This window comes from Mustela erminea, unplaced genomic scaffold (assembly GCF_009829155.1).
Source record: "Mustela erminea isolate mMusErm1 unplaced genomic scaffold, mMusErm1.Pri scaffold_43_arrow_ctg1, whole genome shotgun sequence".
NCBI lineage: Eukaryota > Metazoa > Chordata > Mammalia > Carnivora > Mustelidae > Mustela > Mustela erminea.
In genome coordinates, this window is record NW_022476403.1 from 1,436 (window position 1) to 16,185 (window position 14,750).

Sequence of the window (14,750 nt, forward strand, 5' to 3'; positions counted from 1 at the left end):
GCGAAGGTCTTGAGTGTGGAAGTGTCTGTCCTCGTGCCGTGGCCTCTATATACTGCCCAAACCGGGTGATTTGTCAACACGTCTTCCTTGTTGTTGTTTACCCATTATTTAAGTATTATCAGAGGCACAGCAGTGTTTGCCTATGTAATGGTTTGAGCTCGTGGGACACAAATTTTCTTTTCTAGATGGGATCAGTTCTGTCAGGTCTGCTTTTCCTCCTGACTCACACCACTGGCATCTTCTGGACCACTGTCTTCTCCTCTTCCTCTGCAGAGGGCTGTTACCTGATAGGTGGCATTTGCAATTACATTCTTCCTCTCCCCTCGTGTATCCCCTAGCAGGATGGGATCGGGGCCAACCTATCTCCGGTTGTGCATTTCTTCCAATGGTCAGTGGGGAGGAAATTCCATGTGCATAGGGTGGCAATGTGGGAAGGGGCATGAGACAGGAGGAAAAGGCCCTGTAGTATGGGTCACTGTTGAGCAATGAGGAAGGGGACAGCTGTCTATGTGTGTGTGACGTTGCTGACCTCTGCCACGGGAATGGGTTTTCTGGGGGGTGTTTCTGTCTTTGGGTCACGTTGTCTACCCTAAAGCCGTGGCAGGCCACTATCTGAATGGTTCCCGCCACTGCCCTGATTCGTAGTTCCGGAAGCGTTAAGTTTGCGGTCACATATCTTTGTGTTGCCTTTCTCTGGATGGTCTTTAGATTCTGAAAGTCGTTCGTATTTAAGAATACTCTTCAACAGAACGGAAAGGAAATGTAGCAAAATACAATGTGCCTCTCCTCATAATTTATTCCCAGACCTGGGAAAGGTACAGCACATTTTGTGTGTGGGGGGTGGGTAGGGTGTGGGGGGGTGTCCACCGGAAATCGGAATGGATGTTAGCCCAGGTAACTTTGTTCAGTTACTGTTTCGCCTGCTCTACTTAGCGATAGTCCAACGTTGGGATGCGGCAGTCATCCGAAGGGCCTGTTAAATATGTGGGACACATCCTCCAGGTTCTGATTACATGGGGAGCCTGAGGTTTGGCATTTCTGACAAGTACCCAGATGACGTTGATGTTGAAGTCCCAGGGACCATCCTTAGAGACGTACTCCTCTATTCTGTTCGTTCGTGCTTTGAGCAAGTGCCTCTCTCAGGTTCCTCACCACTGCTTTTCGATTATAGGAAGCACCCCCCCCACCGCACACACACACAACTGCAACATGCCATGCAAAGATCCAGAAGAGCCCATAGTAGTGTCATTTAACTAAGTTGAAGGCAAAGTGGCCAAGATGACAATTTGTTAAGACAGAGATTTATTCACAAAGAAATAATGTCGTCATTCTTTCTTGTTTGCCTTTTATGATTGACTTTCTGATTTTGGTGGACTTGACACAGAGTGAAGTTAAAAAATCCTTTGTGTAGTCTACCATAGTGGTGAATTTTGATACACAGAAGCCCATCCGTGTAATCCCCGCACCTGTCGGGATAGAACATTTCCATTATACTGGACGGGCCCCACCTGCCCTTTAGTAACATCCTCTCAGTCACCGAGGTGATTGCTGTTTCAGTAGGTTTTCTTTTACCATGGATCTCTTTTGATCTGGAACATCAAACAGACACTACATCTAGGTCTAGTGTGCATGCTTGTGTGTGTGTGTGTGTGTGTGTGTGTGTGTGTGTGTACATACTATTCATATAGTCTGCAGAATTTCTCTTTGGTTGGGCACCATTGACTTGGCTTCTGCCTGTAAGAATCACTGATGTTGATGCACATGTATCACTAGTTCAGTCAGTGCCGTCCTAGTGACGTTCCAAAGACTGCTTTGAAGTCATAGCTTTAAATTTCATGGTAGGGTGGCCATCCAATCCTAAAGGTAAGCTTTCATTTTAATCTTAAATAGAGTATGGGTTTCTGTTCACCCTAAATTTTTAAACAATTCTTTCATCTGATGGAAAATGCATAGGAACTGAAAAACATGTGACCTATAAGAGCATAAGATACAAAACAGTTATGGAGCAAATATTTGTATAGCCAAAGCTTGAGTCACGAAATAGAACTTTGTTGCCACCAAGAAGGCTCTTGATATGTCCTTTGTTGACCAGAGTCGTTTTTCGATGCTACAGATGATTACCGTGCTGATTCTTCAAGTAACGTTTTCATTCATTTTCCTTATGGTTTAATGAGGTAGGTATGCACACCTAAACAGCATAGTTTGATTTTCATATGTTTCTGATTTTTAAACAGAGAATTCTGATTTGATTTTTTTCACTCAGTATTATGGAGGAGTTCTGGTAGGCAGACTCCAAGAAGGCCTTCAAGAGGCTATCCACCGCTTGGTGTTCACGGTCTCCTGTATTTCCCTCCCGTCAAGTAACGTGCTTCTAAACCATGGCAGATGGCACCATCAAGGGGCTGAGTTACCAAGGACTGTGACTTTCATCTCAAAGCCAACCCTTTCTTTCTCTCTGTCCTCTGTCTCTGCTCTCTCTCTCTGGCCGTGCTGAAGCTGGTACAATGTGGGAGAGATCCTTGCAGCAGAGAACTGAGCACGGTCTCCATTCACCATCCAGCAAGGAAGCAAGGTCCCCACGCTAGCGGCCCTCAAGGAACTGAACTCCCGCCAGTGAGCATGTAAGTGAAGTGAGAAGTGTCTTCTTCCCAGTGGGGCCCTCACCTGAGACCCCAGTGCCAGGCAGCACCTTGCGTGCAGCCCTGGGAAACCCTGTGAAATGGAGGGTCTAGGTGGGCCGTCCCTACCGAGATATCGGATCCTCAGAAACCGAGATCATAAATGAGTGTCACTTGAAACTGCTAAATTTTGCAGTAATACTGTGTAAGAACGGATAGCCAGAACAAATTCATCTAGGACGACTGCACACACAGGTGAGAAGGAGGAATTAAAAAGTGCAGAGAAGGGGCGCCTGGGAGGCTCAGCGAGTTAAGCACTCTGTCTTGGGCTCAGGTCACGATCTCGGGGGTCCTGGGATCGAGCCCTGCATTGGGCTCTCTGCTCAGCAGGGAGCCTGCTTCCCTCTCTCTCTGCCTGGTTCTCTGCCTACTTGTGAGCTTCTCTCTGTCTCTTCTCTGTCTCTGTCTCTGTCTCACTCTCTGTCTAACAAATAAATAAATGAATAAATAAATAATCCAAAAAAAAAAAAAGAACCATGGCAGAGAATGAGAAGTGCTAAAACTGATGTAGTCCTAAAGCCAGAAAGTCCAAATGGCCTCGATTCCCTAGGAGAGGTCTCGGGGGCACTCTGTTTACTAAGATTATCCAGGAGTCATCAAGTATCGGTGTCAGCAGGTCACTGAGGTAATGCTGCCTATTCTCTGAAGGGAGAGGTTGTGCTGGGATTGCTGGGACCAGGAATATGCTCCCTTGGAATAATGGGAGGATAATATCCCTGAATGGCCGAGTCCAGATGGCAGCATTGAACTCGAGGAAGTAATGTGTGTATTATTATGTGATGGCCCACCAGAGTGGAATGCCAAGGGTCAGAATGATGTGAAACCCTCAGGGGCCTAACGATATGGATCATCGGGCATGGTGTCCGTCATAATAGGATATAGGCAGCCGGGGGCTGGGGAGGTGGACGTGGCTCCTGGGGGGCTCAGTCGGTTCAGCTTCTGCCTTTGGCTCAGGTCATGGTCCTGGAGGGTTGGGATCGAGTCCTGCCTCGGGCTCCCTGCTCAGTTGAGAGTCTGCTTCTCCATCAGCCCCTCACCTTGATTGAGCTTGGTCTCTCTCCATCTCTGTCTCTGTCTCTCTTTCCCCCCTGGAACAGTCAAACAAGGATATAGGTAGCCAAATACGGTGCACCTTTGTGTGTGTGCACACACATACAACACACACACACACACACACACACACACACACAGAGGTGTGTGTGTGTGTGTCTTTAAAAGAGCTTAAGAATAAAAGAACAAAGGCCAAGGTCCTTGATCCCAATGGAAGGTCATGATCCCTGACACAGTTTGAAGAACCTCAGGCTGTTCTCAGACCTATTAACCCATGAACAGAGAGCCCAGTCTTTCTGGGCGGAGGACCCCAGGAAGTGTCTATCATAGAATTTCCTTAGTCCTTGCCCAAGAATCTGTAGCCATTGACCCCTGGGAATCTGGAATACTCATATGTTTGGCAGGCTGTTGGACATGGGATCTGTGTTGAACTGGACTGCAGGATATCCAGAACCTTTCATGGCCCTGTATGAATACATGGATCTAGAGGTTAGAGTGCAAGGAGAAGTTTCCACATCTTCTTCATCCCGGGTGATCCATTTGGGGGAATTTGTGCCTCCTTCTCCTCTGATTGTAGGCTGTGTGCATCTAGGGGTCGTGTCCTCCAAAGGAGGAAAGCTAGCTTGAGGGGAACACGGTCAAATGTGATTGGTATGAAAACTCTGGCTGGCACCTTATCCCTCTGGGTTTCTAGTGTCGGGAAATCAGAAGAGAGCTCTGGGAGCCATTAGGAAGATGTTTAGCATTGGGCTGATCTACAGGAGCATTCTTGGTATTCCTATTCCCAGGATCAACCGACGATGAGCAAGCAGTGTAGCCTGAAGGGGACGTAGGAATCATGGGCTCAGCACTCTCAGGGATGGGGTTGGAGGTCAGAGCCCCCGGGCAAGTCAGCTAAAGGAGCAGAGGAGCCACCCTCTAACTCCCTGTCTTGTAAGATTTTCTAGAAGTGGTGGCAGACCCCATGGAGCGGGGTTAATGAGAGCAATCCATAGACATGAGCAGAGGCAGGGGTAGATATGGATATTCATTCGGGCATCTTTGCCTTAAATGCCCTGATCCACACGCTAGTGCAGAGTATGGGCTACGCATGGCTCACACTGTTTGCGCACACTGCTGTGCAGGGAATTGTGTCAGCCTAGGGGTCGACCACAGCTGGACGTCTGGCCCCTCCCTTCTTTCTATGCACCAGGGGTTGTCCACGGCTAGTGATAAGTGATGGAGGAGTACATAGGCTCAGCCCCCTTGCCTCTAAGAGGAGCAGTCCCCTTCCCCAGTCCACACCCCTCATCTGTGGGGTCGGAACATAGGGGTGGAATTGGACGGAAACCCCATTTTGCATTCGTTCCTTTTAGACCCCTAATATGTCTCCCTCCGTTTCTTCTTCTTCTTCTTCTTCTTCTTTTTAAATGATTTTATTTACTTTTGGAGAGAGAACAGTGAGAGAGAGAGAACATGAGAGGTGAGAAGTTCAGAGGGAGAGGCAGACTTCCCATGGAGCTGGGAGCCCGATGCGGGACTCGATCCCGGGACACCGGGACCATGACCTGAGCCGAAGTCAGTTGCGTAGCCAACTGAGCCACCCAGGTGCCCTCTCCCTCTGTTTCTTACGCATTTCTCCCGAGAGCTCTCCCTTGCACATCGTGTTTTAGTCTCTGGTTTTTTGAGTGCGGTGTAAGCATCACAGATGGGGACAGTTCCCCTCAAACAGGCCTCCTCTAGGGAGACAGCTCCTAACATGATGGTCTGAGTTCCTCATGGGAGAGTGTCCTGTCCCTCAGGGGCGGAGAATGATACTTTAGGAATTGGAGACTAATAGTCTAAGACCAAGTGTGCAAGTACTGTAGGAAGAAACAGCATATAGTGAAAAGATTAAGTGCTTCAGGGAGATTCATGCTCGGGGTGGCCAGCCACCACGGTTACCGAGCCTGTTTGTATGGAGATGTTTTGAAGGCCCTGATCCTGAGCTCCGGAAGGCTGGCGTTAGGGTGATGTCCGGAGCAGACTCCAACAACAGAGGTCTGAGAGCAAGTAGTTTGTTTGGGAGGGTGATCTCAAGAAGTGCCGTAGGGAACGTGAGGAGTGATGCAGGGAAGGGATGGAAGCCAATCCAGAATGATTTCCAGAGCAGGTAAGCCCTGTAGGTAGCTGAGGTGCAGTCCTGGCTGAGGCCCCGGTCTCACACCCCCCACTCGAGGGGATAGGGGCTAAAGGGGCTAGAGCACTTCATCCACCAAGTGCTGCCCACTGGTTGAGGACTTCTCCTCGAGACTTCCTCTCCCTAGCTGTGGCCTGCCAAGAATTTCCTCCCTCATCTAGACAAAGGGCTCAGCAGAGAGCAGCGGGGGCTTGCTATAAACCACCAGTGTCGATGTCAGCATGGAGAGTGCTGAGGGGATAGAGGTGGAAATCCTGAAGTCGTCTGCGGTGGACTCCCCTTTCTGCAGGGAGCACCAGAAATGCATCCGACCTGCTAAGCATAACAGTTCACGAGGGAAAAATAATGAGACACAAGGCCCTTCGATCTGTATGCCCGGAGACGTTCAGGTTTATTTGAGGTATAGGAGCATCTCTGTATGAGGAGACCTGGCAGGAAAGAAGAGTGTGCTTGGGATGACACGCTGGCTGAGAGATTTCAGAGAACATGCAAGGTCCGTATTCCCTTGGGAGGGAGCTAGTAAGAAGGAGGTGGGGAGGAGGGTGTTGTTGGTGGGGGAGTACATTTGGAGGCCACGTAGGTTGAAAGGGCGGCCGGAACTGAGGTTTGACAGTTGGCCTGTCACGATTCCGTGCTCAGTGGGACTAGCTGAGGAAGATTGGTTGATGAAAGACAGCGGGGTGCAGGCCAGGATCCTCAGCAGCAGAAGCCTCTAGAGCAGGTTGGGGAGCAGCAGGTGGTCTAGCAACAGCTGGGGCAGCAGCAGCTGGACACACAGCAGCTGGGGCGGCAGCAGGTGGTCCTGCAGCAGGTGGTCTGGCAGCAGGTGGGGCGGCAGCAGCTGGACACACAGCAGCTGGGCCTGCAGCAGCTGGAACCGCAGCAGGAGGGGCGGCAGCAGCTGGACACACAGCAGCTTGGGCGGCAGCAGGTGGTCCTGCAGCAGGTGGTCTGGCAGCAGGTGGGGCGGCAGCAGCTAGAGGTGCAGCAGCTGGGCCTGCAGCAGCTGGAGCCACAGCAGCTGGAGCCACAGCAGGAGGGGCGGCAGCAGCTAGAGATGCAGCAGCTGGGCCTGCAGCAGCTGGAGCCACAGCAGCTGGAGCCACAGCAGGAGGGGCGGCAGCAGCTGGACACACAGCAGCTGGGACGGCAGCAGGTGGTCCTGCAGCAGGTGGTCTGGCAGCAGGTGGGGCGGCAGCAGCTAGAGGTGCAGCAGCTGGGCCTGCAGCAGCTGGAGCCACAGCACGAGGGCTGGCAGCAGCTGGACACACAGCAGCTGGGGCGGCAGCAGGTGGTCCTGCAGCAGGTGGTCTGGCAGCAGCTGGGGCGGCAGCAGGACTCCTCGCCACAGCCCTGGTCAGAGCAGACGGAGCCACAACAGGAGTTGACCATGGTGTCAGAGGCTGGAGGTTCTGGGTGGGTTTCCAGGAAAGCGAAGGTCTTGAGTGTGGAAGTGTCTGTCCTCGTGCCGTGGCCTCTATATACTGCCCAAACCGGGTGATTTGTCAACACGTCTTCCTTGTTGTTGTTTACCCATTATTTAAGTAATTATCAGAGGCACAGCAGTGTTTGCCTATGTAATGGTTTGAGCTCATGGGACACAAATTTTCTTTTCTAGATGGGATCAGTTCTGTCAGGTCTGCTTTTCCTCCTGACTCACACCACTGGCATCTTCTGGACCACTGTCTTCTCCTCTTCCTCTGCAGAGGGCTGTTACCTGATAGGTGGCATTTGCAATTACATTCTTCCTCTCCCCTCGTGTATCCCCTAGCAGGATGGGATCGGGGCCAACCTATCTCCGGTTGTGCATTTCTTCCAATGGTCAGTGGGGAGGAAATTCCATGTGCATAGGGTGGCATGTGGGAAGGGGCATGAGACAGGAGGAAAAGGCCCTGTAGTATGGGTCACTGTTGAGCAATGAGGAAGGGGACAGCTGTCTATGTGTGTGTGACGTTGCTGACCTCTGCCACGGGAATGGGTTTTCTGGGGGGTGTTTCTGTCTTTGGGTCACGTTGTCTACCCTAAAGCCGTGGCAGGCCACTATCTGAATGGTTCCCGCCACTGCCCTGATTCGTAGTTCCGGAAGCGTTAAGTTTGCGGTCACATATCTTTGTGTTGCCTTTCTCTGGATGGTCCTTTAGATTCGTGCAAAGTCGCTTTTCGTATTTAAGAATACTCTTCAACAGAACGGAAAGGAAATGTAGCAAAATACGAATGTGCCTCTCCTCAGAATTTATTCCCAGACCTGGGAAAGGTACAGCACATTTTGTGTGTGGGGGGTGGGTAGGGGTGTGGGGGGGTGTCCACCGGAAATCGGAATGGATGTTAGCCCAGGTAACTTTGTTCAGTTACTGTTTCGCCTGCTCTACTTAGCGATAGTCCAACGTTGGGATGCGGCAGTCATCCGAAGGGCCTGTTAAATATGTGGGACACATCCTCCAGGTTCTGATTACATAGGGAGCCTGAGGTTTGGCATTTCTGACAAGTACCCAGATGACGTTGATGTTGAAGTCCCAAGGACCATCCTTAGAGACGTACTCCTCTATTCTGTTCGTTCGTGCTTTGAGCAAGTGCCTCTGTCAGGTTCCTCACCACTGCTTTTCGATTATAGGAAGCACCCCCCACCGCACACACACACAACTGCAACATGCCATGCAAAGATCCAGAAGAGCCCATAGTAGTGTCATTTAACTAAGTTGAAGGCAAAGTGGCCAAGATGACAATTTGTTAAGACAGAGATTTATTCACAAAGAAATAATGTCGTCATTCTTTCTTGTTTGCCTTTATGATTGACTTTCTGATTTTGGTGGACTTGACACAGAGTGAAGTTAAAAAATCCTTTGTGTAGTCTACCATAGTGGTGAATTTTGATACACAGAAGCCCATCCGTGTAATCCCCGCACCTGTCGGGATAGAACATTTCCATTATACTGGACGGGCCCCACCTGCCCTTTAGTAACATCCTCTCAGTCACCGAGGTGATTGCTGTTTCAGTAGGTTTTCTTTTACCATGGATCTCTTTTGATCTGGAACATCAAACAGACACTACATCTAGGTCTAGTGTGCATGCTTGTGTGTGTGTGTGTGTGTGTGTGTGTGTGTGTGTGTGTGTACATACTATTCATATAGTCTGCAGAATTTCTCTTTGGTTGGGCACCATTGACTTGGCTTCTGCCTGTAAGAATCACTGATGTTGATGCACATGTATCACTAGTTCAGTCAGTGCCGTCCTAGTGACGTTCCAAGACTGCTTTGAAGTCATAGCTTTAAATTTCATGGTAGGGTGGCCATCCAATCCTAAAGGTAAGCTTTCATTTTAAATCTTAAATAGAGTATGGGTTTCTGTTCACCCTAAATTTTTAAACAATTCTTTCATCTGATGGAAAATGCATAGGACTGAAAAACATGTGACCTATAAGAGCATAAGATACAAAACAGTTATGGAGCAAATATTTGTATAGCCAAAGCTTGAGTCACGAAATAGAACTTTGTTGCCACCAAGAAGGCTCTTGATATGTCCTTTGTTGACCAGAGTCGTTTTTTCGATGCTACAGATGATTACCGTGCTGATTCTTCAAGTAACGTTTTCATTCATTTTCCTTATGGTTTAATGAGGTAGGTATGCACACCTAAACAGCATAGTTTGATTTTCATATGTTTCTGATTTTTAAACAGAGAATTCTGATTTGATTTTTTTCACTCAGTATTATGGAGGAGTTCTGGTAGGCAGACTCCAAGAAGGCCTTCAAGAGGCTATCCACCGCTTGGTGTTCACGGTCTCCTGTATTTCCCTCCCGTCAAGTAACGTGCTTCTAAACCATGGCAGATGGCACCATCAAGGGGCTGAGTTACCAAGGACTGTGACTTTCATCTCAAAGCCAACCCTTTCTTTCTCTCTGTCTCTGTCTCTCTCTCTCTCTCTGGCCTTGCTGAAGCTGGTACAATGTGGGAGAGATCCTTGCAGCAGAGAACTGAGCACGGTCTCCATTCACCATCCAGCAAGGAAGCAAGGTCCCCACGCTAGCGGCCCTCAAGGAACTGAATCCCGCCAGTGAGCATGTAAGTGAAGTGAGAAGTGTCTTCTTCCCCAGTGGGGCCCTCACCTGAGACCCCAGTGCCAGGCAGCACCTTGCGTGCAGCCCTGGGAAACCCTGTGAAATGGAGGGTCTAGGTGGGCCGTCCCTACCGAGATATCGGATCCTCAGAAACCGAGATCATAAATGAGTGTCACTTGAAACTGCTAAATTTTGCAGTAATACTGTGTAAGAACGGATAGCCAGAACAAATTCATCTAGGACGACTGCACACACAGGTGAGAAAGGAGGAATTAAAAAGTGCAGAGAAGGGGCGCCTGGGAGGCTCAGCGAGTTAAGCCTCTGTCTTGGGCTCAGGTCACGATCTCGGGGTCCTGGGATCGAGCCCTGCATTGGGCTCTCTGCTCAGCAGGGAGCCTGCTTCCCTCTCTCTCTGCCTGGTTCTCTGCCTACTTGTGAGCTCTCTCTGTCTCTCTGTCTCTGTCTCTGTCTCTGTCTCACTCTCTGTCTAACAAATAAATAAATGAATAAATAAATAATCCAAAAAAAAAAAAAAGAACCATGCAGAGAATGAGAAGTGCTAAAACTGATGTAGTCCTAAAGCCAGAAAGTCCAAATGGCCTCGATTCCCTAGGAGAGGTCTGGGGGCACTCTGTTTACTAAGATATCCAGGAGTCATCAAGTATCGGTGTCAGCAGGTCACTGAGGTAATGCTGCCTATTCTCTGAAGGGAGAGGTTGTGCTGGGATTGCTGGGACAAGGAATATGCTCCCTTGGAATAATGGGAGGATAATATCCCTGAATGGCCGAGTCCAGATGGCAGCATTGAACTCGAGGAAGTAATGTGTGTATTATTATGTGATGGCCCACCAGAGTGGAATGCCAAGGGTCAGAATGATGTGAAACCCTCAGGGGCCTAACGATATGGGTCATCGGGCATGGTGTCCGTCATAATAGGATATAGGCAGCCGGGGGCTGGGGAGGTGGACGTGGCTCCTGGGGGGCTCAGTCGGTTCAGCTTCTGCCTTTGGCTCAGGTCATGGTCCTGGAGGGTTGGGATCGAGTCCTGCCTCGGGCTCCCTGCTCAGTTGAGAGTCTGCTTCTCCATCAGCCCCTCACCTTGACTGAGCTTGGTCTCTCTCCATCTCTGTCTCTGTCTCTCTTTCTCCCCCTGGAACAGTCAAACAAGGATATAGGTAGCCAAATACGGTGCACCTTTGTGTGTGTGCACACACATACAACACACACACACACACACACACACACACAGAGGTGTGTGTGTGTGTGTCTTTAAAAGAGCTTAAGAATAAAAGAACAAAGGCCAAGGTCCTTGATCCCAATGGAAGGTCATGATCCCTGACACAGTTTGAAGACCTCAGGCTGTTCTCAGACCTATTAACCCATGAACAGAGAGCCCAGTCTTTCTGGGCGGAGGACCCCAGGAAGTGTCTATCATAGAATTTCCTTAGTCCTTGCCCAAGAATCTGTAGCCATTGACCCCTGGGAATCTGGAATACTCATATGTTGGCAGGCTGTTGGACATGGGATCTGTGTTGAACTGGACTGCAGGATATCCAGAACCTTTCATGGCCCTGTATGAATACATGGATCTAGAGGTTAGAGTGCAAGGAGAAGTTTCCACATCTTCTTCATCCCGGTGATCCATTTGGGGGAATTTGTGCCTCCTTCTCCTCTGATTGTAGGCTGTGTGCATCTAGGGGTCGTGTCTCCAAAGGAGGAAAGCTAGCTTGAGGGGAACACGGTCAAATGTGATTGGTATGAAAACTCTGGCTGGCACCTTATCCCTCTGGGTTTCTAGTGTCGGGAAATCAGAAGAGAGCTCTGGGAGCCATTAGGAAGATGTTTAGCATTGGGCTGATCTACAGGAGCATTCTTGGTATTCCTATTCCCAGGATCAACCGACGATGAGCAAGCAGTGTAGCCTGAAGGGGACGTAGGAATCATGGGCTCAGCACTCTCAGGGATGGGGTTGGAGGTCAGAGCCCCCAGGCAAGTCAGCTAAAGGAACAGAGGAGCCACCCTCTAACTCCCTGTCTTGTAAGATTTTCTAGAAGTGGTGGCAGACCCCATGGAGCGGGGTTAATGAGAGCAATCCATAGACATGAGCAGAGGCAGGGGTAGATATGGATATTCATTCGGGCATCTTTGCCTTAAATGCCCTGATCCACACGCTAGTGCAGAGTATGGGCTACGCATAGCTCACACTGTTTGCGCACACTGCTGTGCAGGGAATTGTGTCAGCCTAGGGGTCGACCACAGCTGGACGTCTGGCCCCTCCCTTCTTTCTATGCACCAGGGGTTGTCCACGGCTAGTGATAAGTGATGGAGGAGTACATAGGCTCAGCCCCCTTGCCTCTAAGAGGAGCAGTCCCCTTCCCCAGTCCACACCCCTCATCTGTGGGGTCGGAACGTGGGGGTGGAATTGGACGGAAACCCCATTTTGCATTCGTTCCTTTTAGACCCCTAATATGTCTCCCTCCGTTTCTTCTTCTTCTTCTTCTTCTTTTTAAATGATTTTATTTACTTTTTGGAGAGAGAAACAGTGAGAGAGACAGAACATGAGAGGTGAGAAGTTCAGAGGGAGAGGCAGACTTCCCATGGAGCTGGGAGCCCGATGCGGGACTCGATCCCGGGACACCGGGACCATGACCTGAGCCGAAGACAGTTGCGTAGCCAACTGAGCCACCCAGGTGCCCTCTCCCTCTGTTTCTTACGCATTTCTCCCGAGAGCTCTCCCTTGCACATCGTGTTTTAGTCTCTGGTTTTTTGAGTGCGGTGTAAGCATCACAGATGGGGACAGTTCCCCTCAAACAGGCCTCCTCTAGGGAGACAGCTCCTAACATGATGGTCTGAGTTCTTCATGGGAGAGTGTCCTGTCCCTCAGGGGCGGAGAATGATACTTTAGGAATTGGAGACTAATAGTCTAAGACCAAGTGTGCAAGTACTGTAGGAAGAAACAGCATATAGTGAAAAGATTAAGTGCTTCAGGGAGATTCATGCTCGGGGTGGCCAGCCACCACGGTTACCGAGCCTGTTGTATGGAGATGTTTTGAAGGCCCTGATCCTGAGCTCCGGAAGGCTGGCGTTAGGGTGATGTCCGGAGCAGACTCCAACAACAGAGGTCTGAGAGCAAGTAGTTTGTTTGGGAGGTGATCTCAAGAAGTGCCGTAGGGAACGTGAGGAGTGATGCAGGGAAGGGATGGAAGCCAATCCAGAATGATTTCCAGAGCAGGTAAGCCCTGTAGGTAGCTGAGGTGCAGTCCTGGCTGAGGCCCCCGGTCTCACACCCCCCACTCGAGGGGATAGGGGCTAAAGGGGCTAGAGCACTTCATCCACCAAGTGCTGCCCACTGGTTGAGGACTTCTCCTCGAGACTTCCTCTCCCTAGCTGTGGCCTGCCAAGAATTTCCTCCCTCATCTAGACAAAGGGCTCAGCAGAGAGCAGCGGGGGCTTGCTATAAACCACGAGTGTCGATGTCGGCATGGAGAGTGCTGAGGGGATAGAGGTGGAAATCCTGAAGTCGTCTGCGGTGGACTCCCCTTTCTGCAGGGAGCACCAGAAATGCATCCGACCTGCTAAGCATAACAGTTCACGAGGGAAAAATAATGAGACACAAGGCCCTTCGATCTGTATGCCCGGAGACGTTCAGGTTTATTTGAGGTATAGGAGCATCTCTGTATGAGGAGACCTGGCAGGAAAGAAGAGTGTGCTTGGTATGACACGCTGGCTGAGAGATTTCAGAGAACATGCAAGGTCCGTATTCCCTTGGGAGGGAGCTAGTAAGAAGGAGGTGGGGAGGTGGGTGTTGTTGGTGGGGGAGTACATTTGGAGGCCACGTAGGTTGAAAGGGCGGCCGGAACTGAGGTTTGACAGTTGGCCTGTCACGATTCCGTGCTCAGTGGGACTAGCTGAGGAAGATTGGTTGATGAAAGACAGCGGGGTGCAGGCCAGGATCCTCAGCAGCAGAAGCCTCTAGAGCAGGTTGGGGAGCAGCAGGTGGTCTAGCAACAGCTGGGGCGGCAGCAGCTGGACACACAGCAGCTGGGGCGGCAGCAGGTGGTCCTGCAGCAGGTGGTCTGGCAGCAGGTGGGGCGGCAGCAGCTGGAGCCACAGCAGCTGGGCCTGCAGCAGCTGGAACCGCAGCAGGAGGGGCGGCAGCAGCTGGACACACAGCAGCTTGGGCGGCAGCAGGTGGTCCTGCAGCAGGTGGTCTGGCAGCAGGTGGGGCGGCAGCAGCTAGAGGTGCAGCAGCTGGGCCTGCAGCAGCTGGAGCCACAGCAGCTGGAGCCACAGCAGGAGGGGCGGCAGCAGCTAGAGATGCAGCAGCTGGGCCTGCAGCAGCTGGAGCCACAGCAGCTGGAGCCACAGCAGGAGGGGCGGCAGCAGCTGGACACACAGCAGCTGGGACGGCAGCAGGTGGTCCTGCAGCAGGTGGTCTGGCAGCAGGTGGGGCGGCAGCAGCTAGAGGTGCAGCAGCTGGGCCTGCAGCAGCTGGAGCCACAGCACGAGGGCTGGCAGCAGCTGGACACACAGCAGCTGGGGCGGCAGCAGGTGGTCCTGCAGCAGGTGGTCTGGCAGCAGCTGGGGCGGCAGCAGGACTCCTCGCCACAGCCCTGGTCAGAGCAGACGGAGCCACAACAGGAGTTGACCATGGTGTCAGAGGCTGGAGGTTCTGGGTGGGTTTCCAGGAAAGCGAAGGTCTTGAGTGTGGAAGTGTCTGTCCTCGTGCCGTGGCCTCTATATACTGCCCAAACCGGGTGATTTGTCAACACGTCTTCCTTGTTGTTGTTTACCCATTATTTAAGTAAT

The 14,750-nt window shown here is 51.0% G+C and overlaps 2 protein-coding genes across 7 annotated transcripts; both read right to left on the bottom strand.

The window, feature by feature from the left end:
- Positions 1-6,614: 6,614 nt before the first annotated feature.
- Positions 6,615-7,318, bottom strand: LOC116584001 (keratin-associated protein 4-4-like). Of its 4 annotated transcripts, XM_032331988.1 has the most exons (3): positions 7,226-7,278; positions 7,019-7,162; positions 6,615-6,862 (listed from the first exon to the last, which is right to left on the bottom strand). In XM_032331988.1, exons 1-3 carry the CDS (start codon positions 7,276-7,278, stop codon positions 6,628-6,630), a joined length of 432 nt encoding a protein of 143 aa, XP_032187879.1. In that variant the 3' UTR covers positions 6,615-6,627. The 4 variants fall into 4 exon arrangements, with proteins under 4 accessions (XP_032187879.1, XP_032187877.1, XP_032187876.1 ...); XM_032331986.1 differs by having other exon boundaries at positions 6,615-7,102; positions 7,154-7,318; XM_032331985.1 differs by having other exon boundaries at positions 6,615-7,102; positions 7,133-7,318.
- A 6,624-nt stretch (positions 7,319-13,942) lies between these two features.
- LOC116584004 (keratin-associated protein 4-2-like) lies at positions 13,943-14,633 on the bottom strand. Of its 3 annotated transcripts, none has more exons than XM_032331996.1 (2): positions 14,469-14,633; positions 13,943-14,417 (listed from the first exon to the last, which is right to left on the bottom strand). In XM_032331996.1, exons 1-2 carry the CDS (start codon positions 14,591-14,593, stop codon positions 13,943-13,945), a joined length of 600 nt encoding a protein of 199 aa, XP_032187887.1. In that variant the 5' UTR covers positions 14,594-14,633. The 3 variants fall into 3 exon arrangements, with proteins under 3 accessions (XP_032187887.1, XP_032187886.1, XP_032187888.1); XM_032331995.1 differs by having other exon boundaries at positions 14,448-14,633; XM_032331997.1 differs by having other exon boundaries at positions 13,943-14,198; positions 14,334-14,633.
- Positions 14,634-14,750: the final 117 nt, after the last annotated feature.